Below are 26,034 nucleotides of genomic sequence, written 5' to 3' on the forward strand. Positions count from 1 at the left end.
ACACCTACATAATTCAAGTTTCAAATAATATAAGTGAAAATATAGGTTGCGTTTGGTAAAATTTTTGTTTTTAAATTTTTTAAACTCAAAAATAAAAATATATTTTTGTTTTATGTTTTTTTATTTTTATAAAATAAAAATGTGTTTGATAACCATTTTTGTTTTCTGTTTTTTTAAAATAAAAATAAAAATGTGTTTGGTAACTTTTATTTTTATTTTTTGTTTAAAAAAATAAAAAATAAAAAACATGTTTGGTAAATATATTTTTTTTTAAATTTATTTTTTATTTTTATTTTCTAAACTAAAAAATAAAAATATTTTTTGTGATCACTATTTATTATTTTAAAATAAAAAATAATAAAATTATAGTAAAAAAAGATCATATTAATAATATTCAAATAATCTCAAATTTCAAAACTTAATATCTATCCACGAGATAATACAAAATCAAGAAAGTTTACATAGTAAAATAAAGATCATATTTCCAAGATTGCTTGGTGAAGGTTGTGGTATTCTTATTTTCCTTTAAGACTTCTTCTTCCATAAGTTCAATGAAAATTTCTTCATGCTTTTGAGTCTAAACAGAAGTCTCATCGGTATTCTCAATAATAAGAACTTCATTATCAACACCTGCCATCTAGGTAAGACCTAAGGATTCAATAAGAATTCTAAATGCAAATACAAGACTATTCCTAAAGAAACAACCATTTCAAGAACAATAATAAAAAAACAACTCAAAGCCTCTCATAAAAAAACACAACTCCATAACATCGATACATACAACTCAAAGCCTAAGGAATGAAACACACAAATTGCCAAACTAGATATTCATCAAAGTCAAAAGTATAAATCATATACTAAATATACAACAAAATTAACCAAACAAAAGGTCTCAAAACAATGGATCATAATTAATCCTTCAGATTAGTGGGAATTTAATCAACATAATTTATAATAATATACCTCAAAGTCACCAAGCCAAACTGTCTGAAACACTCAAAGCCACCAATCCACCAAGCCAATCAATCTGAAACAATCAATACATAAATTGGTTAATTAAATCCCATAACATTTTAATATCACATATAAAATATGTAGCTAATAGTTTTCAGTACACAAATAATGTTTTACTTTCAAGACATGGTAGTTTTGAACTAATATATATATATATAGATAAATCCAATCATAACATAGTTGCTGGAAAAGAAAAAAATGTTTACACCAAATTGAAGGGACAATATCTAGCAAGATAAAACAAATAATCAAATTTGTCCGTATTTAAACTATGAAAGTAACAATGAAGTGAATATATAATATATGTACCATAAAGTAGTATATAGACCACAATACATAGGGCCTACATAGGGCCTAGAAAAGTATTGGTTTCCTACATGTTCAATTTACACAAATTCAACAAACAAATAAGAAGCTACAAATATGATTCATTTTAAAAACACATTCAAATAACAGATATATAACTTAACCAAACCCTCAACTTGTTCTAGAAAAATCTTGAAAAGAATGTTCACTATCAGTTATTGATAAGATCTATTGAACAAAAAAAAAAACGTCACCTAGAAGGAAAGTCGGCCATAATTCAACTTTTATGCAACTGTCAATAAAATGCAGCATAATCATATACAAATATTATATAGAACTAAAAGATTTCAATCCCAAGTATCAAGCTACACACGATTGAACCACATGAAGACTAGAAAACTATATTGTTCAGGTTACAAACAAAACCCATAAATGAAAACAAGGATTTGGTAAGTAAATAAACTTAAAATCTTAAATTTATCTATGTTTAATATTTAGATTTCATCAATTACAGTTTTTTTATCTATATAAATTAAATTATAATTGCAGCACTTGTATGTGCATCAACCACTAGTATTATATAGAACTAGAAGATTTAAAGCCAAGTATCAAGCAACACACAACTGAACCACATCAAGTCTGAGAAACTATGCTGTTCTGTTACAAACAAAAATCATAAATGAAAACAAGGATTTTGTAGGTCAACTTCATAAATGAAAACAAAAGCACAACGTTTAATATATAAGAGCAAAACAACTTGATGAGCAGCTTAGCTACAGCGTTTCCCGGGTTCTTCCCCAACAAGAATTAATGAATGAGTCCTGCTTCGTCACCACTATGAATCTTTCAGGTATTTGGTCAACAAAAGGGTTTTTTTTTTCAAATGAGAAGTTTATTCTACACTACATGTTGTGAAAAATGAGATCAAAACTTTGGTATAAAAAATAATATACAAGTAGAGAGGGAGTGGAGTTTTCTTTGGCTCTCAAAACACAGGCTTAAAGCAACAAAACTTGAAATGCACTCTGTTTTTTCCCTATAACTCCCATTACTCCACATGTTATTTATATACACAGAAAAATGTCAAATCTTTGTCTTAGCTTGTTCAAATATGTCATGCATTCATACAAAGAAATTTCCATAACCATAGCATACATTATATACAAACATATATATATATAACAACTGTACAACAGAACTAATTTGGCTTAAAGCAACAAAACTTGAAATGCACTCTGTTTTTTCCCTATAACTCCCATTACTCCACATGTTATTTATATACACAGAAAAATGTCAAATCTTTGTCTTAGCTTGTTCAAATATGTCATGCATTCATACAAAGAAATTTCCATAACCATAGCATACATTATATACAAACATATATATATATATAACAACTGTACAACAGAACTAATTTGGCTTAAAGCAACAAAACTTGAAATGCACTCTGTTTTTTCCCTATAACTCCCATTACTCCACATGTTATTTATATACACAGAAAATGTCAAATCTTTGTCTTAGCTTGTTCAAATATGCCATGCATTCATACAAAGAAATTTCCATAACCATAGCATACATTATATACAAACATATATATATATATAATAATCTGTACAACAGAACTAATTTGAGTCAAGCAACGTTTAGTAGCATTTGCAATAACAATTTGTTCTGTCTCAACATCTTTAGCTACTCTACCCTTCTCATTCATACCAAAATCTATAAACAAATAGTATCTGAGGGTTTGCAGTACTAATAATGGCATAAGCTATAAGATTTCAGCAATTTTCCCTTGTTCATTTTCAAATTCTAAAATTTTCACACTATAGAGATTGAACCCTAAAAAAACAAATACGTGGAACTCAAAAAGAAGAAAAACCCCAGATTTTCTGCAAAACTCTAGCACTAAATAAATGACACATTACAAATTGACAAGAGATAGAGAGAAAGAGCATACAAAAATAATTATTAATAGCATAAATATGAGAAATAGATCTTAGAGAGTGAGAAATAGATCTTAGAGACACGAGAGAGGGAGAGAAAGAGAGTGAGAAATAGATCACAGAGATAAGAGAATGAGTTGATAATTTTACCTGAAGAAATCAGAGTGGAGAGTGGAAGCTAGAGGAAGAAATCGCCATTACTAGGTCTGTTGCGTTGCTTGAGGAAGGTGAGGAAGAAGAGAACCAAATGAAAATACGTTTCAGTTTTTTTTAAAAGCTTCAAAATTATGTTTTCAAAATTTAATTAATTTTGATTTTAAATTAAAAAAATAAAAAACACAATTGTATTACCGAACGTGTTTCCTGAATATATTTTGATATTTTTAATTAAAAAAATAAAAAGTTGTTTTTTTAAAGGTTACCTAACAGGCCCATAGTTTTCTCACGCTTTAAATTATAAATTATCACATTTAATCATGTAATTTTTATTAATTTAGAAAAAAGTTATTTTCTAATGGAAACAATAAATTTATTAAATATTTCTAAATGACTACAAGTTTTGTTATTTCTATGCTATTTAAAATAATAAATTGGACTATTATTTTATGAAAAATTAAGAAAAAGCTAAATGAATTATTTTTTTATAAAAAAAAATAATGTATTAAATGGTTTAATCTAATTTTGGGACTTAAAGAGACAAATAATTGTAAAGTAATAATGTTGCTGAATTTTTGTTAAAAAAACAAGAAATAAGCATGTAGGAATTATCGTTTAAAAACGTTACATTTTAACAACGCTCCTACATATGCATGTCGCATGCAAAGACATAACGTTCAAATATATGCCTATTGTTCAAACAAATAGTTTTACTTTGTAACCATGAATGGTTAATAGGTAGAATTGGCATTCTTCTTTTATGATTTTATGTGAAAATGTGTATGTTTGGAATTATGGGGCAACTTGTACCACTGTGCATGGCCCATGCACATGTGGGGTATTTGTGTTGGGCAAGAGTATTGACATATGATTCCAAAAGACGATACTTTGATTATGATTATAGGCTTGTTGTGAAGTTTTTCTCATTTTTGCTTTGCTCGGACCTGAGGTAAGGAAGTTAGATAGAATTTCTATGTTTAAGCTATGAAATGGTAAGATTGGTTTGTTATGAGGAAAATGGTGTGCTATGTATGATAATGGACCATGTAATATAAGATATGAAATTCTATCTTGAAATGTTATGATGAGTATGATTCAACATGTGTTTCTTTTGTTTTGATATCAAATGGATTGTTACGACCCTCAAAACATACAAGACCAAACACATGCGGAAATCTAAACTTTTATTTTAATTCATTGTACTGAAAATCCATATAAAAAAAACTTTTAAAAAGATCGTGTGCGCACACTTTTAGTTTTACCAAACGGAGTTACAACTTCTCTTTTTCACAGTTAAGCAAAATAAATGTCATAAAAGAAATAACATGCACCCAACATTTCTTTTCAAAATGATGTTCCATCAAAAACCTCCTCGGGTCGGGCCACATGTACATATCCACAAGCAGACTCCGACGCTCACTGGTCCACTTTTTTTTTTGTACTTACCTACAACATGAAACAACTAGGTAAGCGAAAACGCTTAGTAAGAATAGCCTTGCACACAAATATACTAAACTGAGTAACGGGTTGCCCTAAGGTAGATATCACTAACGATCACTAGGGTATTGGATGAGATTCCAACCCTATCATACAATTCTTAATAATATCCATACAGAAATCAAGCACATTGGTTGCGCCCAACAACCCATTTCATACATATCATATCAATCTGCACTCAAAAATCCCAGAACATTCAAGATATAAAATTATACAATTTAATCAATTCAAACAAACACAAAGGATCCTGGCTCCAACCCGGATTCACTCTTAGCATCTTGGCTCCAACCTGGACTATATTACCATGTCCTGGCTCCAACCTGAACTTTATCTTACCATGTCCTTGCTCCAACCCGGACTAAAATTTTACCATGTCCTAGGTACAACCCAGACTACAATCTCACCATCCTGGCTATAACCTGGACTATAATCTCACCATGTCCTGGCTCTAACCCGGACTATAATTTCACCATGTCCTGGCTCCAATCCGGACTATAATTTCACCATCCTGGCTATAACCTGGACTATAATCTCACCATGTCCTGGCTCCAACCCGGACTATAATTTCACCATGTCCTAGCTCCAACCCGGACTATAATTTCACCCTGTCTTGCTCCAACCCGGACTATAATCTCACTATGTCCTGGCTCCAACTCGAACAGTATTATAATAAGGTTTTGGCTCCAACCCGAACTCACTTACCATTAAGCCCAAGAATGCATCAGCATTACAAAGGTAGGCATTAAGCGTACCCTGGTCTTAACGACCCAAACAAAACTAGTGCAATATACTACTACAAGCAAAGACTAGTATATTCATGTTGTAGCCAAGAAAGAGAAAGGCTAACTTACTTGGAGTCCTTAGTTCCTAGCTGGATCTTTAACACCGCTATTCATTTTCCCTTTTTGCCATTATTGTAATTAATACAGTGTACTCGGATTAAACTATGGCATACTCTTATTGGTAATATTCTATGATAGCTACATGCAATAACGTTCTCTTAGAGACTTTATACTATAGCCTCTTATACACCTTACAGTGTCTAAGGTCGGATTTCATTTCAGTCTTTACAGTAATATGAGAAAATCGGCCTCACCGCAACATGCTCTCCATGTCGTGCATCTTAGTATTCATTAACTAGAGAACTCTCTTATCGGATAACTCATATTTTTTTTTTTTTTTAGAAAAAGGAGTTCTACTCAACTCCTATCTTAAAAAAATACCAACTTGTCGTCATATCTCAAAAGTTTACAGTTTTCTATCATTTACCAAAATACTGCTTTTAGGCCCCTTACAAATAATATATGACAATGGTATCCCGTTCTTTTAATGATTCCACAAAAACCCAACTCCCACTCTTACCATTTTTATCCATAATCTAGGATCTCTTTTACGTCGTTTTCGAAAATAAGGGGCAATTGGACCCCGTGTTTAGAAAATGGTAAACTATGAATTCTCATAACCTGAAGCTAATTTGAGGTTGGTTAGTGTTAACCGAGATTTTCGGTAACTATATTAATAAATATCATTTAAGGGTAATTGTAGAGAAAGCAGAAGATTAACGCGGGGTTTTTACGTGGTTGGGGCGTTAACTAGCCTTAGTCCACGAGTCTATAGTATTAGAGCTTGAGAGACCTTTTACCATGGCGTTTTTCTCTGTATTTTGACAGAGTTACTGTATCTTAGTTGAAGGGAGATCCTTTTACAGTGTTCTATAGCCTGTATTTATAGGCTTATGGGAATGTCGGGCTTGGGCCGGGTATGACCCAGGCCCATCAGAGATACGGATATTCTTGGCCTTTCTAGTGGAAGCCCAATACAAACAATGCAACATACATGAATTCCAGACCAGCTAAAGCCCAATAAGTTGGCTCAAGAGCTATATCTCGCCCGACAAAACAGTGCTTTTGGTCTGGACACTTCGAGTTACAAGGAAGATTCAGGAGACAAGACCAGTCAGAATACTTGGCAGCGCAGACCTGAAACAACGGCGTGCAATCCCGAGGTGGCCTTTTCTGCAGGTGAAAAGTGGGGACAACGCCCACGCGGAGTGGGGCGGCTTCAGGTTCCTGGACGCTTGACCCCTCCAACCGGGGACGGGGTGATCCGGGTCCGTTTACCTTTGTCCCTCTTCATTTACCACAGGCCCGGACCGTACCAGGGTCCGGGACCAGGACGCGCAGGTCGTGGGGGATTCGAATGATCTGCACATCACCTGGACAACCGTCCCGGAGGAAGGAACCCGGAGGGCCATGTCGGACCCCTCAAATGGGCCCAGACATGCACCCTCGATCCATACCCCTCCTCTCGGATATTTCCGTACCAAGAGGCCTTGGGCCGGGCCCGCATGCTTACACGGCCCCTGACAATGGGCCTGGATGAAGGCCCCGAATCCATGCAGGAAATGGGGATAACATTTACCCCCCAAGCCTTCGCCTGGGTCTGCCAGGAGGAGGGTTGCATCGTTCCCAGGACGTTCGCATGGTCGCCTCCCCAGTTCCTGCCCGGGACCGCGGGTCCGTGACAGCGGGCCGTGGCACTGGCCGTATGTTTGGCCCGGACCGTTTACCAATATCTGGGGATGTTTACCTTTGTCCCGCTTCGTGGCAAGTATACACGTGTCACCAGGCGATTGCTGCACAGGTCTTGAAAGGTCGCCTAGCCCTTCCAAGGGTTGCTAGGTCTAGACTAGTGTGTCAGCGCACGTCACGAAGCGTCCCATCTGCACGGGGGTCCGTCATTAATGTCCCTGGGATGAGGCGGACCGTAGGATGGGGAGACCTTTGGCATCCGCCCCTTCTGGGACATTAGATCTGAGATGACGAGGATCCAACCTGAAAGGACTCATAAATGTTCCTGCGCGACTCCTGACCATCTGATGAAGAGACGCCTGTACATTGGATCGGAGGCCAGGACTTGGGGCCATTATAAATACCCCACAAAAGCCAATTTGGCACTTTTACACCTTCGAACCAGTCTAAGAACCGATAAGCCTTGCTCGAGCCTCGCATGTCCGACATTGCCGACGGCATATATCACCATCTGTTGACTCTGCGCCGCCGCCTATTCCCCAGAACCCCAACTTCTATGCTTCTACCTGAAGACGCGACTCAGGCCTGTCTTGTCAACGAACTGCTAGACCGGCTACACCACTTCAAGAATGAGGTTCTTCCGTCCTTACAGTCGGACCACCACCATCTTCTGCGGCCGACAACTCACAGTAAGTCCTCCTGACTCTCTTGACGACTTTGTGAACTTATGATGTTCTTTTTAATGCGTGCGTTTAGGCTTTATATTTAGGAGTTGTTAGGAAGGCCGCCTAGTTCGGGTTGCTCTGTATCCAAATGCTTCCCGGACAGAGGGCGGGTCTTAGTAGTTTCCTTCTTTCCCAATCAGGGTCCTATGGCTCTTCGGAGTCCTGGACCAGATCCGAAGGGGCTCCAAGCAGTCCTTAGGAGACCCCCCGTACCTTGACCGACTTTCTTGGGTTTAGGTACTAACTACTTGGCTTTCTTTCTTTGTTCCCAGATCGTCAGCTATGGCAACGGGCGTTACGCTCCATTCTGAAGAAGAGGTCAATAGGGCCCTCGTCACCGTTGCTGGATCCCGGACGCCCAAGGGCAACAGGTGGGAAATGGACGTGATGCCCAACCTGTTCCGGAACTACCGAATGATGCTGCTCCTAGAGCAGCGTCTGGGCATCGAGTCAACTCCTGGACTCTTTCACAACCGCATGGCCAGGATCGAGGAGCGGGCGCATACGTCCGTGGAAGGATTCGGGGCTTGGAGCGCCGGTCACATCAGCGCGGGAGCCACGCTCCCACTTCATGACTATTTCGTGCGGTTCTTGACGTACGTGGGAATTGCGTCATTCTAGCTTCTGCCTCAAGCGTACCGGCTACTTGCTGGATGGCGGGTGTTTTGCATCGCGAAGGAGGTCGCGGAGCCCACCCCGGCGGAGATCCTGTACTTCTACAAGCTGGAGCCGCAGGTCAATGTCAAGGACAAGACCCTCGACGGCTTTTATAGACTAAAGCCGCGGAGTGGCTACCCCGCTCCTACCAGCTCCTGGAGGCATCCCCCGGACGCCAGGCATTACTGGTTCCTGACGTCCGGGTTCCTCGTGGACAAGAACCCCACACTACTGCTGGACTTCCAGCGAGTGGGTAAGTATTTTCCTGGTCCTCTCCTTTATTCCTTATCCTTTTTAGTCGTTTCTTATCATATCTTCCGGGTGGCAGGGCCTTTCGCTCAAACTCCCCTTACCGAGTTCATCATGGAAAGGAGGAGATTTTATTCCGAGTTGAGCGCGGAGGATCTGGACGTGGGCGGCTACGTCACAAACGACAATCTCCGACTGGTCGGATGCTCGCGGCCACCCAGACCATTGTTATCCTGAACCTTCGGGGCATCCCCTGCAAGAAGAACGTCCACGTCCGGGAGCAGTTGGCCCTGGATCATATTGCCAGTGTGGAAAGAGCGGCGTGAGCCGACGCGGCCCGGCGCAAGAAGGACCAGGCCCCGACAGAGGCGGCCACCTCAGAGAAGCTCTTCGAAGATGCCCTACCAAACATTGGGACTCCCGGGGCCAGCGTATCAGGGCGAGGTAACTCCCCTTTAATCTTAACTTATGCTCCCCGAGTCGGGGACTTAGCTAGGGATAAGCTAGCACCCTCGGGCCCCACGTTCGGGGCCAATGGGGAGATGAGACCTTCACTTCCCGTCCCCGTAGGCTCAGAGGTCCTCATGTTCTTATCCGGGTTCCTCCAGTACAGGGGCTTCCTGGGCCCGGACGACATAGGGGATCGGGTCCATTCATTTGCTTTAGAGGAATTGTGTCACGCCCGGGGCATAGATGAGGGTTTGTCCCGGGTCATTTCTAACTGTGATTTGCGTGTTTGTTTGATTGGTTCATCGCCCTAACTCCTTTTTCTGTACTTTTGCAGGAGATTCTGATATGTCAACCCCTGCCAGTGAAATGAGACGGCTCATCAAGGACAGGGCGGCCAAGAAGACGGCCAGGAAGAACAACGAGGTGACGGGCCCGGAGCCCCACCTTACCAAGGAACTGTCCGGGGCGGGGCTCCGTCCCGGTGAAGGAGTCCTAGCCGTGGTCCCCCTCCAGGCCGTGGAACCTGCTGCACTCTCCGCCTCTACCCAGCCCCCCGTGATTGACTTGGAGGCGGGCACGGCGGTCAGCCGGAGCTCAGGGAAGAGGGGCCCGGATGCTGGCGCCGTGGAGGGCAACACCGGGAAGAGGCCCCGGATGAGGCGAGCTGGCTCGGCTGAAGAGTCACACGGTGAGAGTCGGCTGGCCGCGAAGGAAATCCCTGCACTGCCTGTTCTCCCCATACGCCCGACTCTTCTCGAGGAGGGGGAGTCAGCCTTGCGGGATGAGCAGTCCCGGCTGATCAACCGGACCTGGGAAAATGGTCGGTGCTGGAGGGACGAAACTTACAAGGCCCTGACGATCCGTCGTTAGGTTGAATTCGCAGAGCGTCCTGCCAAGTTCAGCGCTCCTCAGCCGATCGTGGATCGGCCAGCCGCCGAAGCGGGCTTCCGCCCTAAACTCGGCCAGGACACGGCCCCCCTGGCGGCTGACCTGCTAGATCAGGTTGGGAACACCATATCCAACCTCCAGCTCAAGAAGTATGCCACGATAGCCAACCCGGACGTACTGTTCATCTCCCAAGCTCTCCGCCACCAGGCCACCGCGGTAACTTTCACTTCTCTTACATTCCTTCCCTTACTTGTTGACGAGGGTTTTATTTTCTAACTTTTCTTTGTTCCAGGTTGACCTGTTGTCCCAAAGGAGTGCCGATCTGGTGGTCGAGATGGGTATAAAGATGGAGACGGCCAAGATAGAGTTGGAGGCGGCCGTGAATCAGAGGGAGGCCGCCAAGGAGGCTCTTGGCCGGGAGGTGGCCCGTGCCCAGACAGAGCGCGAGGAGCTCGACCGCGCCAAGGCCGGGTTGGAAGAGGAGTTGTCTCGGAAATCAAAGGAGGCCGATGAGCGGGCGACACTTTTGGAGACGGCCGCGGCTCAGTCCATCTTGGATAAGGAGGAGATCCAGGCCTTGAAGGTCCGAGTCTGCGAATTGGGAGAGTCTCTGCTTCAAGAGAAGGCGGTGCACGAAACAACCCGCCGCGAAAAGGAGGAGGCCGAGGGCCTGCTAGATGTCACTTTTGACGAGGCCATCTACATGGCCTGGTGCAAGGACAAGAGCATGAACCTCCTTGTCTTCCCTGATCCGGAGTCGAAGCGGGCCGAGTTCGAGGCCAAGGAGAAGGAGGACGCAGACCTCCGGGCGGATGAGTAGTAGGCCCGAACCCGGCCTTGTAATTTTATTAGTGTTTTTGGCTTGTACTTAAATTTAAAACACTGCTACTTTTTCTGGTTTTTATGTAGGCTTCCTTTCGCTGTTCTGAGTAGAAATTTCATTCTGTTGTCGCGATTAATTGATTGTGAGGGTTTAGTTCCGGTTCCAACGGCCTGGACTAGACCCAACAACTTAACTCTCCAAGTTTTTAATCCTGGCACCAAGTCCAGGGCCGTCGGGGCTTAGTTTAACTTGGAGCTTTGTTCTCCTTTTATCAGTTTTAGGCCATGGCTTTGCCCTGGGGCCAACCGGATGCTTCTATCTCTCGGGCATCAATTGCCCGAAATGGACGAGCCTTGGGCTCAGTCCTTTTTGTTTTACACCCCCGGACACCGTTCGTCCAGGGTGGGACCGGCCTTGGGCCCGGTCCTTCGTTTTATACCCCCGGACATCGTTCGTCCGGGCTGGGACCGGCCTCCGGCTCGGTCCTCTTTACTTTATACCTCCGGACATCGTTCGTCCGGGCTGGGACCGGCCTTGGGCTCGGTCCTTCGTTTTATACCCCCGGACGTCGTTCGTCCGGGGTGGGACAGGCCTCCGGCTCGGTCCTCTTTACTTTATAACCCCAGACATCATTCGTCCGGGGTGGGACCGGCCTTGGGCTCGGTCCTTCGTATTTTACCCCCGGACGACGTTCGTCCGGGGTGGGACCGGCCTTGGGCTCGGTCCTTCGTTTTATACCCCCAGACGTCGTTCGTCCGGGGTGGGACCGGCCTCCGGCTCGGTCCTCTTTACTTTATACCCCCGGACATCGTTCGTCCGGGGTGGGACCGGCCTTGGGCTCAGTCCTTCGTTTTTTACCCCCGGACGACGTTCGTCCGGGGTGGGACCGGCCTCCGACTCGATCCTCTTTACTTTATACCCCCGGACATCGTTCGTCCGGGGTGAGACTGGCCTCCGGCTCGGTTCTCTTTACTTTATACCCCCGGACATCGTTTGTCCGGGGTGGGACCGGCCTTGGGCTCGGTCCTTCGTTTTATACCCCCGGACGTCGTTCGTCCGGGGTGGGACAGGCCTCCGGCTCGGTCCTCTTTACTTTATACCCCCAGACATCGTTCGTCCGGGGTGGGACTGGCCTTGGGCTCGGTCCTCTTTATTTTACACCCTGGACGTCGTTCGTCCGGGGTGGGACCGTGGGGTTTGAGTCGCCCGAACCTTGGTGGTCCGAGCCAGGACTAGCCTAAGCTTGCGCCCCGCAGGTGTTTGCTTACACCCGGGATACCCCCCGCAAGTGAGTGGAGATGGGTCTAGGGTCACTTGAGAAAGATTAGCATGGTTTCACAATATTTCTTTATGACGTTTTGCACACGCCATTTTCATTGTTTGAAAAAGGTTCGCCTTGAGGCATACATTGTTTACAATGAAAATATTAAACTGGGAAAGGCTCTCTGACTACTGATAGTATTTACGGAGATGCTCCGCATTCCAGGCTCGCGGGACTTCTGAGCCATCGAGCCGCTTTAAGCGGTATGTTCCGGGGCACACCTCGTGTTGGATCTCATATGGCCCCTCCCAATTTGGGCCCAGAACCCCCACTCCCGGATCTTGAGTAGCAGGGAAGACTCTTCGCAAGACCAAGTCGCCAGTTCCAAACTTACGGCTCTTGCCTTTGGAGTTGAAGTGACGCGCGATCTTGCCTTGGTACATCTTCAGCTGCACCTGCGACTCTTCCCGGATCTCTTCGATGAGATCTAGTGATTCTTGGAGTAAGGCGTGGTTCTGGGCGGGATCGTACGTGTCACGTCGGTGGGATGGGACAGTCATTTCAATTGGGATGACGGCTTCGCATCCGTAGACCATAGAGTAGGGGGTGTGTCCAGTTGACGTCCTCTCGGTCGTTCGGTAAGCCCATAGTACGCGGGGCAGTTCCTCGGGCCATTTGCTCTTACAGGCCTGGAGTTTTTTCTTCAGCGTCCCCTTTAGGATTTTGTTCACGGCTTCTGCCTACCTGTTTTCCTGGGGCCTGGCAACCACGGAGAAGCTCTGCACTATACCGTGCCTTTGGCAGAAATCCGTGAAGTGGGCGCTGTCGAACTGCTTCCCGTTGTCGGACACGATTTTGTAGGGGAGGCCATATCGACACACTATGTTATTGACGACAAAGTCTAAGGCCTTTTTGGAAGTGATTGTGCTCATGGGCTCTGCCTCGACCCACTTTGTGTAGAAGTCCAGGGCCACGATGGCATACTTTACCCCTCCTCTCCCAGTCGGGAGAGATCCGACGAGATCGATCCCCCACACTGCGAAGGGCCAGGGGCTGTTCATCAAGGTTATCTCTGTCGGGGGGGCCCGGGGGACCTTCGCGTACCTCTGGCATTGTTCGCACTTGCGGACGTATTCAATACAGTCTTTCTTCATGGTTGGCCAGAAGTACCCTTGGTGCAGGATCTTTTTGGACAGGCTGGGCCCACCCCGACGATAGAGTTTTCCGTCCATCATGACATATCGGTGGACTTGGTATTGGAGTTTCCGTGCTGCGGCCCGGTCGTTTGGAACTTCCCTGGCAGACAGGTAGTGGATGAGCGGTCCCATCCAGGAAGTGGAGTGATCGACGGTGTGGACCGCGGGGGCCCTGATGCTTGGGACGGGAAGATGGTTGACGGGGACCAGTCCGGCTAGCTCTGCCTCGGCGTCGGTGGCCAACTTTGCTAGTGTATCTACGAAGACATTTTGCTCCCAGGGGATTTGGCGGATGGAATGTGCTGCGAATGCCTGTAGTATTTCCCTCGTTTGAGTCACGTAGGCCGCCATTCTCTCTCCTTTAGTCTGATATTCCCCCGAGATTTGTCTGACAACTAGCTGGGAATCGCTGTAAATTTCCAGGTTTGCTGCCTTGACCTCCCGGGCCAAGCGCAGGCCGGCTAGAATAGCTTCATGCTCCGCTTCGTTATTTGACGCCTTGAACTGGAAACGGAGGGCATTTTGTAACTGGTGCCCTTGCGGGGACACCAAGATGATCCTGGCCCCGGCCCCGTTCTCATTCGAGGCTCCGTCCACGAAGACTTTCCACACGGGCGCTGTGAGGGCTTCGGGAATATTGTCTTCTGGAGAAATCCCAAAACATTCAACGATGAAATCGGCTAGGGCCTGTCCCTTGATGGACACCCTAGGGACGTAGGATATATCGAACTGGCTCAGCTCCATGGCCCACTTCAAAATTCTTCCCGATGACTCAGGCTTCTGTAACACCTGCCGCAGGGGATAGTTGGTTAAGACCTTTATGGCGTGGGCCTGAAAGTAAGGTCGAAGCTTTCAGGACGCCATCAGCAGACAGAAGGTCAGCTTTTCAATCAGTGGGTATCGAGACTCAGCGTCCAGCAACCGCTTGCTTACATAGTATACTGGGAGTTGTGTCCTTTCTTCCTCTCGTACCAACGCGGCGCTGATTGCGTGCTCAGTCACGGACAGGTACAGATACAGGGGATCCCCTTCTACCGGTTTTGCCAGGATTAGGGCTTGGGCCAGGTGTTCTTTCAGCTTTAGAAAGGCCTCTTCACATTCGGGTGACCATTCGAAGCGCTGGCTTCCCCGAAGGACGTTGAAGAACGGGACGCACTTGTCTGTGGATTTGGAAACGAAGCGGCTCAAAGCGGCTACTCGTCCCGTCAGGCTTTGCACGTCCTTGTGTTTCCGGGGAGAGGCCATGTCTACCAGTGCCTTGATCTTATCTGGATTGGCTTCTATTCCCCGGAAACTCACTATGAAGCCCAGGAACTTCCCGGAGGCCACGCGGAAAGTGCACTTTTTGGGATTCAGCTTCATCCCATACTTCCGTATGACTGGGAAAGCCTCCGCCAGGTCATCTGAATGGATCCGGGATGTCTTGGACTTGATCAGCATATCATCGATGTATACCTCCATGTTTCGCCCTAACTAGGCCCGAAACATTCGATTGACGAGCCTTTGGTAAATTGCTCCGGCATTCTTCAGCCCGAAAGGCATGACTATGTAGCAGTAGATTCCCTTGTCGGTTTGGAAACTGGTGTGCTCCTGATCTGCCACGTGCATAGAGATCTGATTGTAGCCGGAGTAAGCGTCCATGAAGCTCAAGTTCTCGTACCCGGACGTAGCATCCACCATTTGGTCGATCCGGGGGAGTGGGAAACAGTCCTTCGGACAAGCTTTGTTGAGGTCCGTGAAGTCGATGCATGTTCTCCACATCCTGTTCGGTTTCGGCACCAAGATGGGATTGGCCAGCCACACGGGGTACACATCCTCACGTATGAAGTTGATGGAAGACAGCTTCTCAACCTCCAGCTTAAGGGCCTCCGCCCTCTCCGTCCCCAAAGGCCTGCGTTTCTAGCGGACCGGGGTGGCGTTTGGGTCAATACTTAACGCGTGGCAAATGATATTGTGATCGATCCCAGTCATGTCTGAGTGGGACCAGGCTAGAAGGTCCTGGTTTCCCTTAACTTGGGCGATGATGGCGGCCCGGACGTCTACCGGCAGACTTTTCCCGACTTGGACGATCCGGGTCGGATCGGTTTTGCTGATGCACACCTCTTCTATCTCGTCCATTGGTTCCAGGACGCGGTCGTCCCCTATCCGTGGGTCCAGGTCATCCTCGTCCGAGACCATCCTCTCAGCAGGCAGGAGGGGAATTGGTTCGATGAAGTCCTCAACAGGCTCTTCCCGGATCATGTATATGGGCCCGGTCGACACATGGTAGCACTTCCGGGCGCTCTTCTGGTCTCCCCGGACAGTCCCTACCCCTCCGTTGTGGCATGGGAACTTCATGCAAAGATGGCGGATGGAGGTGATGGCTCCGAACTCGACCAATGCGGGTCGGCCAAAGATGACGTTGTAAGCGGTGGGGCAGTCCACCACTACAAAGGTGCACAACTTGAACGATTGCTGCAATTCACTCCCCAGCGTAACCGGCAGCTGGATCTTTCCCATGGGGAGAAGTGCATCTCCGTTGAAGCCGTAAATCTGGGTCGGGCACGATGCCAGATCCGCTTCGGTTAAGCCAATGGCGGTGAAGGCGGGCTTGAACAACAGGTTGACGGAGCTCCCGTCGTCCACCAACACGCGGGACACCAACTTATTGGCGATTTGAGCATCTATGACCAGCGGGTCATGGTGCGGAAAGTGGACATTGCGGGCGTCGTCCTCCGTGAAGGTGATGGGGAGGTCCATCAACTTAGGGCGCTGAGCCGGAGACTATACAAGGGCGCACACCTCCTGATCGTGGTCCAGCTCGCTCAGGTAGCGCTTTTGGTCACTCCTGGATGGCCCCCCAGGTGAGGTCCGCCCAAGATGGTCGCCACGTGCCCGTCAACTCGAGGGGGTGCTACCTCAGAGGGATAAGGCATTCCGGGGCTAGGAACCTGCGCGACGGGGGCCCCCTGAGGGGCCTGCGCTGGGGGTCCCTGCGCATACCCTCCCTGGGGGGGTACGCTCGAGTCGTTCCCGGGACCGCGGGTTGTCCAGGGCTTGCTGACAGGCCCGGGACTCCCACGGGCATCCTTACCCACTGGTGGAGGTGCCCCAGCTTGATGAGATTTTCAATCTCATCCTTGAGCTGCCGGCACTTATCGGTGGTGTGGCCCACATCCTTGTGATAAGCGCACCTTTTGTTGGTGTCTCTTGGATTCCTTCCTCCTTTGAACATGGGGCTAAGCTTCCGGTAGTGGACTGCCCTTTCTGTTGCCAGGTAGATGTTCTCCCTGGTGTCCACCAGGTTGGTGTATTCTGAATATTGGGGCTCGTAGCCCCTCTTCCCTTTCTTGATCGGCTCGGGCCGATTCTGGCCTTTGCCCGATCTCTTCCCCCGGGAAGGGTTCACGCTCGCCTCAGTCACTCCTATTTGTGACTGCTGGGCCACGACAGGGGCCATGCTTTGCCCTGCCGGCGCGACGCCATAACCGGAGAAGTGGGTGGATTGGGCCGGGGCGTACCCTGAAGTGGCAGGACTGTACACCGTAGGGGTGTAGCTGACTCCAAGCGCGACGGCCGGTCCTGGGGCAGCGGGGGGTGCGGTGTAGGACGGCGCTGGGAACTGTCCTGCGTATCCCGGGAACGTCTGGGGGATGGAATGCGGAGCCGGGGGCCACCCGAAGGCCTGGATCTGGGCTTCTTCCCAGTTGATGAATCCTTGGGCCCTCCTGATGAACTCTTCCAGGGTAGCGGCCTTGCTACGCTGGATGTCATCCCATAGGGGGGACCCGGCCCGGATTCCAGACTGCAGGGCCACCAGGCACTGTCCGTCATCTACTTTCGTCTTGGAGGCTTCTTCAGTAAAGCGCTGGATGTAGGCCCTCAGTGTCTCCGCGGGGAGTTGCTTGATATTTGCGAGAGCGCTGATCTGCATATCCATCCTCATTGCGGCCATGAACTGCTTGCGAAACGCTGACTGCAGCCCGGACCAAGATTGGATGGATCCTGGCTTAAGTCTCTTCCACCACTCTTCGGCAGGACCGCCCAAAGTGATCGAGAAGCAGAGGCACTTGCCGTCGTCACTGACATGGGCCACTGTCATGAGCCAGTTGTATTGGGACAGATGGTCACTGGGGTCGGTGTTTCCGGTATAGGCAGTGAGGCTTGGCATCTTGAACCCCTTGGGGAGTACGACGTCCAGGATGTGCCTTGCGCAGGGCTCTTTATCCTCCTCGTCGGAGTTGGTGTCCGTGCCTTCTTGCTTGCGGACCAGGCGATCCGTGACCTTTTTCAATGCGGCCATCTGCTCCATGAGCTGCCTGGCCGTGCCATCTTCTAGGGGGATTCTCTCGCTCCTCTTGTCGTTGATGTTGTTCCTGAGGTCGCCATCTCGGGGGAGGATCCTTTCCTTGCGGGCTCGCTCCTTCCGAGCATTCAGTCCATCGCGCAAGTCTATCCGGGAAGTGTCGTCCCCTGAACTGAGGGCATGACGTTCCTCACGGCGAGGTCGCTCCCGACGGTTCTTATTGACCGAGGCACTTGGGTGCAAAGATCTTTCCCGCCCGTCTCGCCCTGGGGCGTGCCGGGGCTGTACGTTCCGCGGCCGTGTCCCCTGCGGTTCGATCGGGTGGCCTCGTCCGGGGACGGGGCGCACCTTCTCTTGCCTAGGGAGCGGCCGGGAGTGGGTCCCGGCTTTTGCAACGAGGGCGGTCTTTTCCCGGGTCTTTCCACCGGCCTTCTTTCTCTCTCTATCCGGGTTTCCTGGAGCTGGCTCAGGAAAAGGCTCTGGGGGAGGGACCGGGCTGGCTCCTTCGGGAACCCCGGCTCGCTCTTGTGGAGCAGGCTGCTGCGCTTCTGGAAGTGGGCCAGTTGCGGGATCGGCTGCCGGACCCTGCGCGGCCATGAGTGCCTGCAGGGCTTGGAGAGACTCTTGCATCCGTCGATGTGCCTCCGATTGCTCAGCGATCCTGGCTTCCTGATCCAGGACTTGCTGCCTTAGTCTGGTCACCTCCAAGTCTTGCTGGTCGGGCTCTCCTTCGGGGGCCTCGGGATCTGCAGCTTCGTCGTGGTACTCCTCCTCATTTTCCTCTTCATAGTATTCCTCCTCTTTTTCCTCTTCGTACTCTATCCCACCCTCGTAGTCTTGTGACTCGTCCTGGTGAGATGTCTGAGGAGGCACATTCTCGGGCAAATCTTGAGGGATATGCTGCGAAGGCAACGGGTCTCTATTACCCTGCTCCAGATTGGTAAGGTCGAAGGTTGTGTGTTGTGTGTTCACCATTGTAGTAAAGGCATGATGTTAGCACTAGCTTCCTTCAGCTCTCAATGAAAGCACCAAACTGTTAACCGAGATTTTCGGTAACTATATTAATAAATATTATATAAGGGTAATTGTAGAGAAAGCAGAAGATTAACACAGGGTTTTTACGTGGTTGGGGCGTTAACTAGCCTTAGTCCACGAGTCTATAGTATTAGAGCTTGAGAGACCTTTTACAATGGCGTTTTTCTCTGTATTTTGATAGAGTTACTGTATCTTAGTTGAAGGGAGATCCTTTTACAGTGTTCTATAGCCTGTATTTATAGGCTTATGGGAACGCCGGGCTTGGGCCGGGTATGACCCAGGCCCATCAGAGATATGGATATTCTTGGCCTTTCTAGTGGAAGCCCAATACAAACAATGCAACATACATGAATTCCAGACTAGCTAAAGCCCAATAAGTTGGCTCAAGAGCTATATCTCGCCCGACAAAACGGTGCTTTTGGTCTGGACACTTCGAGTTACGAGGCAGATTCAGGAGACAAGACCAGTCAGAATACTTGGCAGCGCAGACCTGAAACAATGGCGTGCAATCCCGAGGTGGCCTTTTCTGCAGGTGAAAAGTGGGGACAACGCCCACGCAAAGTGGGGCGGCTTCAGGATCCTGGACGCTTGACCCCTCCAACCGGGGACGGGGTGATCCGGGTCCGTTTACCTTTGTCCCTCTTCATTTACCACAGGCTCGGACCGTATCAGGGTCCGGGACCAGGACGCGTAGGTCGTGGGGGATTCGAATGATCTGCACATCACATGTACGACCGTCCCGGAGGAAGGAACCCGGAGGGCCATGCCGGACCCCTCAAATGGGCCCAGACATGCACCCTCGGTCCATACCCCTCCTCTCGGATATTTCTATACCAAGAGGCCTTGGGTCGGGCCCGCATGCTTACACGGCCCCTGACAATGGGCCTGGACGAAGGCCCCGAATCCATGCAGGAAATGGGGATAACAGTTAGATATCCAAAACTTTAGCTTTTTTTTTTTTTTTTTTTAAATAACTTCATTTCCAATTTCAAACCTAACTTTTTCATTATTCATTTTAAAGTGATAAAAATCTCGCTTTTAAGCTTATATTCAAGGTTAGGTTATCTAACCACAACCCTTTAAAATCATGTTCACGTATTATGCATCCTAATGACGGGAACTAGGTGAAAGCTCACGTCAAAAATTCAATTTAGGTTAGAAGAACTAACCTCCCAAAACTCGTTTTTTGTTAAGATTCGAAATGACTATTTTTCCCTGTTTTTAGGTAACTTAGAAAAATTACTACTCATAAACCGTGATCTATTTTAATCTAAAATTTTACCAGGTCCTTAGAACCTATCTTAAAAAAATTCTCACCAAGTTTCATAATTTTTGGGAAGGTAAAACCCATTAAACTATTTAAAGAAATCTGGGCAGTGCCTACTGCCCAGGAGTTTTTCTCAGATTTTTAGGGTTCTTTCAAAAATTATTTCTCTTACACTGTAGCCATTTTTTCCTAAAATTTTACCATAATATTTATTCATATCTAATTTAATTTCTCTCAAAATTTCATGATTTTAAGGATAGGGAAACGCATTAAAAAATGTAAGACAATCTAGGCAGTGTTTGCTGCCTAGAAATTTCATTTTCATATTAATAGGGCAAACTTTGAAAAACCATTACTCTTTAACCATTTTTCATTTTCCTCTAAAAATCTTGTGTAATCCTTATACATATTTAAACTAACATTTTACCAAATTTCATAGATTTTAGCTCAGTAAAACGTGTTCAAATTTCAAAACAATCTGGACAGTGCAAGCTGCCCATAAATTTTCTAGATTGCATCAAGATGCCAAAAAGTTCATAACTTAGGTTTGAAAACACATTTTTTCGATTTTCCAAAGCCTAAACTCAAGTAATCAACTATAACTATGAAACCACACAAATTATTTCCACAAACAGAGGTAGTAGAATATGATCTAATCCGTTGGAAGTCAGACAACAAAAACTTGGCAGCATGCATTTTTACACATTCTAGCAAAAATAAACACAACTAGCAAAACCCTAGCCACATGCATGCATGCAAAACAAAAAATCAACCATTCTAACCCTCAAGCATAAAATAAACTCCAAATACCATTAAAATAGTCTATACAACAAAATCTACTAATATAAACCAAAAATACTCAAGAACCAACCAAAAATTCTACCTTTGATGGTTCTAGCTTGGAGAATAGGTTCCCATAGCCTTTCAAACTTCCTCCTTGTGCTCTATACACTCAAACCGAACTCCAAGGTTCCACATGCAGATTCTTTTAAAAGAGTGTTAGGGTAGAAGATGGAGATGAGTGGGAAAACATAAAAATTCTAGAACCCTTACCTTTGTTTTCACTAGATCACCAAAAATCTTCAAACTTTGAGATCTTCTTAGAACAACTTCCCTTTAGACCTAGAACAAAAAATCCATGCCATGCATGGATATTAGAATCTCATGCATGTATAGTAAAACCCCTTAGGATTTCAGGTTTGAAAGAAAAAGAGAAGGAAAAAGAGTGTACTAGGGTTCGAAACTTACACTTGCCTATATATCTCTTGAATTTTCTTCCTTCTTCTATGGGGAGAGAGTGCTCTTGCCCTTGGAGAGAAAATGGCAGCCATGGAGGGTAGAGAGAGACCAAGCTTTGGTTTTGGGGAGAGAAATGGAGAGAGTTCTTTTTGTTTACTTGAAAAAAAAATTAAAAGAAATAATGATTGGATGTGTAAGAGGGAAATCATTGGAGGTTTAGCCAATGGGTGAGGTAGCCTCTTACTCTTCCTCGGGTAGGAGTCATAGACACTTGAGTACACTAGGGTATAGCCTAGCTGCTCATCACACCCTCTCTCCACTTTTGGAAATTACTAAAATGCCCTTGCCCCTTTTAACTCACTTCTAATGCACTCAAGGGCCCTTTGGTAATTTCACTCTCCAAATTTAACCAAATTTTTACCTTGTAGATTTTAAATATCTCCAAGCTAAAATAAAATAAATGTGACCAAAAATAAATTTTGTCACATAACACATAATTTTGGTAATTTACTCAAATTTACCAAAATGCCCTTAGAGGCTCAGGCAAGAATTTCCATTCTTAAGCCCGGTAGATTGGAATTAAATCCTCAATAATTTTTTGTTAAATTTACTGGCTCGACTATACAGTCTCAATTGCCAAATATTTTTATGCCGTAATATTCCTCATTTTACCTAATCCGAGATTTTTCCGTTATTAGGGTTTGCCCCTCGGTCCAAGACCAATTTTCTTTGCATAGGCCTAACCCTTTTATCAAATTAGCACAACTGCTATAAAATTCATGAAATAACATAATTTCACATAATATTATTTATCGAAATAATATTTCACAAAATTCTTCACCGGCTCCAACCGACTACTAACGGTGTTCAAAATACACGATGTTACAATATCTACAATTTATAGAAGTTTCATCCCCGAAAATCAAAATAGATGGGAGTACCACTCCCGCATCTCGGCTTCCGTCTCCCAGGTTGCCTCTTCAATGTCGTGGTTACACCACTGCACCTTTACCAAAGGTATTGTTTTGTTCCTTAACACATTGTCTTTCCGATCAAAAATAGCAACCGGTTTTTCCTCATAGCTTAGCTGAGGATCTATGCTAAGTTCATCATAACTTAGCACATGAGTGGGGTCATTCACGTACTTCCGTAATGTTGACACATGGAATACATTGTGAACTCTAGAGAATGCGGGCGGAAGGGCTAGTCGGTAAGCTGCCTTTCCAATGCGTTCTAGAACCTCAAACGGTCCTATGTACCTAGGGCTCAACTTGCCCTTTTTCCCGAACCTCATAACTCCTCTCAATGGAGCTATTTTTAACAGTACCTTGTCCTGAACTTTAAATTCTAATGGTCTCCGACAATGATCAGCATATTTGTGTTGTTGAACTATAAAGGTCTGCAACCTTTGACGGATTGATCTAATGTCTTCCGTAGCTTGGTCTACCTCTTCTAATCCCAAGTATTTCCTCTCACCGGTCTCATCACTTTCCCGTATTGCATCAATACTCCTCGAGCCCCTGACCTGATGCATCACTGTAAATGACATAACCCTCTGTGCCTTTTGGGATAGTGAGCACTGGAGCAATTGTTAATTTGGGTTTTAAATCTTGAAAACTCTGTTCGCACTTGTCTACCCACTCAAACTTGATGTTCTTTTGAGTTTGTTTGGTCATAGGCGTAGCTATTTTGGAGAAACCCTCCAAAAAGCGCCTGTAATACCCTACCAGACCCATGAAACTGCGAACCTCTTGTGCGTTCTTTGGGGCTTTCCATTGTTTCACCGCCTCGATATTGGTTGGATCAACTGCAATCCCGTCTCCTAACACCATGTGTCCTAGAAAAATCACTTGAGTCAACCAGAATTCGCACTTGGAAAACTTGGCACACAACTTTTTCTTACGCAATCACTGTAAGATTAGTTCTAGGTGTTGAGCGTGTTCTTCCTGGTTTCGTGAGTATACGAGTATATCGTCTATAAGCACGATCATGAATTTGTCTATATACTCACCCAATACCCTATGCATAAGATCCATGAATGTCGCGGGCGCATTGGTGAGTCCAAAAGACATCATCACGAACTCGTAGTGGCCATACCTAGTTCGGAATGCGGTCTTGGGAATATCTGATTCCTTGACCTTCAACTGGTGGTATCCGAATCGCAAGTTGATCTTCGAGAATACCAATGCGCCCTGTGGTTGATCGAATAGATCATCAATTATGGGCAACGGGTATCAGTCCTTTATTGTCACTTTTTTGAGTTCGCAGTAGTCTATACACATTCTCATGGAGTTGTATTTCTTTTTCACGAATAGTACTGGGGCTCCCCAAGGAGAATGACTTGGTCGTATAAATCCTTTATCTAGGTATTCTTGTAATTGCACTTGCAGTTCTTTAAGCTCTGCCAGTGCAATCTGGTATGGTGCCTTTGAAATACATGCGGTGCTTGGAATCAACTCAATCTCAAACTCAACTTCTCGGTCCGGGGGTATCCCTGGAAGATCCTCAGGAAACACTTCTGGGAATTTGCATACCACTGCTACCTCAGTTGGTTGTAGCTTAGACTCCCTATCCTTGTTTATTACGTTTGCCAGGTAGCTGATACATCCATCGTCCAATAATTTCCTAGCCTTCATCGTGGAGATTATAGCGAAATTCTTCTCGCGGGCTGTGCCTTGGAACACGAACGGTTCTTCCCCAGGTGGGTTAAAAGTCACATTTCTTTGTTTGCAATTTATCATTGCCACGTACTTGGTTAGCCAATCCATACCAAAAATAACATCGTACTCATGCAAATCTAAAACTAGCAAATCCACGGTCAATTCCTGACCTGCTACCCAAACTAGTACGACTTTAACCCAAGACCGTACCATCATATCCTCCCCCGAAGGTAAGGATACACCACATATATTTGCCATAGGCTCAGGCTTCCTATCTATCTTATCAACATAAGATGCAACAATAAAAGAATGGGATGCACCATGGTTCATTAATGCATATGCTGAGTTATTAGCCACAGGAAGCTGATCTGACACCATGTCGAAAGTCCCAGCTCCGTTATCACCCTGGGTGAGTGCATAGACTCGTGGAGCAGTTCCTACTGGCTTTGGTTGGTCGTTTCCTCCCTTCTGACTATGAGTAGGGCAGTACCTAAAGAAATGACCCAGCTTTCCACAGGTGAAGCAGTTGTTGTTGTTGCACTCGCCTAGGTGGCGCCAATTGCATTTGTTGCACTACGGCCAATAGTTGTGTTTCTCTCCTTGGCTACTTGTTGAAGTTTGAACTTCGGCTTGGTGGCTCCATTCATAGTTTATTATTTCCACCATTGGAAAACTGAGAGTTTCCTGGAGTATTGGTCTTCCCTATAATTCAATTGCCTCTGAATGTAAACCTCTCATAAGATTCGCTCTGGTTTTTAGAGTATCTTCCTCAGTCATTTGGAACATATGCTCGTTCTTCAACCCTGTGGGACTCCTTTTCTTGTACTAACCAGGATTCTTGGCAGATTGCTCGCTCTATGGCTTCATCATAAGTATCTAGGCTAGTCTTCCCAATGTCCACGAACTGAGCTTTCTCTCTTTTCAACCCCGTCATGAATTTGCATACCCAGTTGGCTTTAGTGTCTACTAGATCTGGAGCAAATCTTGAGAGTTGGTCAAACTTGTGTACATACTCATGTATGCTAGATGACCCTTGGACTAGGTTGGAAAACTCAACCACCTTCTGATCTATCACTGTTTGGTTGTAGTACTTGGCATTGAACATGGTCAGGAATTCTGCCCATTCCATCTGTCCAATGTCATGCCCCTTCCTAGCAATATCCCACCAGATGCGGGCGTCCTTCCTCAACATATACACCACACAGATTACCTTTTCCCTTTTGGTAGCCGCCACAAAGTCAAAGATTCTCTCTAGTACACTGACCCATTCTTCTGCCATCAGGGGGTCCAAAGTTCCTTCGAACACAAGTGGATTTTTCCTGCTAAACCGTTCCGAGATTGGTTTTGGCTGTTCTGCTCTAGATGCATCAACTGGTGGGTTTGCTTCCACCAGTGGGTCTTCTTGCACTGGGAATTCATGTTGTTTGAGAATGTCTTCCCAAGGTGCTGGGGGTGCGGGGTTGTGTGGCACTTCCGGAAATCTTCGCATCAATGCCTCGAACATCTGAGCGTTTGCCGCATTTTGCTCATGCACAGTCCTTCTCAAATCATCTATCTAATTTTCCAGATTTGGTTTCGGCTGTTCTCTTTGTCCACGGCCTCTCCCTCGGCCTCGAACCCTTCCTCTGCCTCGGCCACGACCTGCCTCTTGGTCAAAGGCCGCTCTCTCGACTAGGTCTGGTAGGCTAACAGCTCGACCTCGCCTAGCTCGGGTGTTAGGCACCATCGTGAATTTCTATACAACAATGTATAGTAGGGAAGAATACTAGCCTAGCATTAAATGAGCATACAAGTTTTGCTCATACACAAGAAAGAATAACCATAACAATTCAACTCAGAGGAGGTAGTCATA

General features: G+C 46.1%; 1 protein-coding gene across 1 annotated transcript; it reads right to left on the minus strand.

The window, feature by feature from the left end:
• Positions 1-970: 970 nt before the first annotated feature.
• LOC133814821 (uncharacterized) lies at positions 971-25,686 on the minus strand. The gene is made up of 4 exons (XM_062247735.1): positions 25,013-25,686; positions 23,907-24,672; positions 22,850-23,101; positions 971-1,027 (listed from the first exon to the last, which is right to left on the minus strand). The coding sequence occupies exons 1-4, from the start codon at positions 25,684-25,686 to the stop codon at positions 971-973; spliced, it is 1,749 nt and encodes a 582-aa protein (XP_062103719.1).
• Positions 25,687-26,034: the final 348 nt, after the last annotated feature.

Source organism: Humulus lupulus, chromosome 1, assembly GCF_963169125.1.
Source record: "Humulus lupulus chromosome 1, drHumLupu1.1, whole genome shotgun sequence".
NCBI classification, from domain to species: Eukaryota; Viridiplantae; Streptophyta; class Magnoliopsida; order Rosales; family Cannabaceae; genus Humulus; species Humulus lupulus.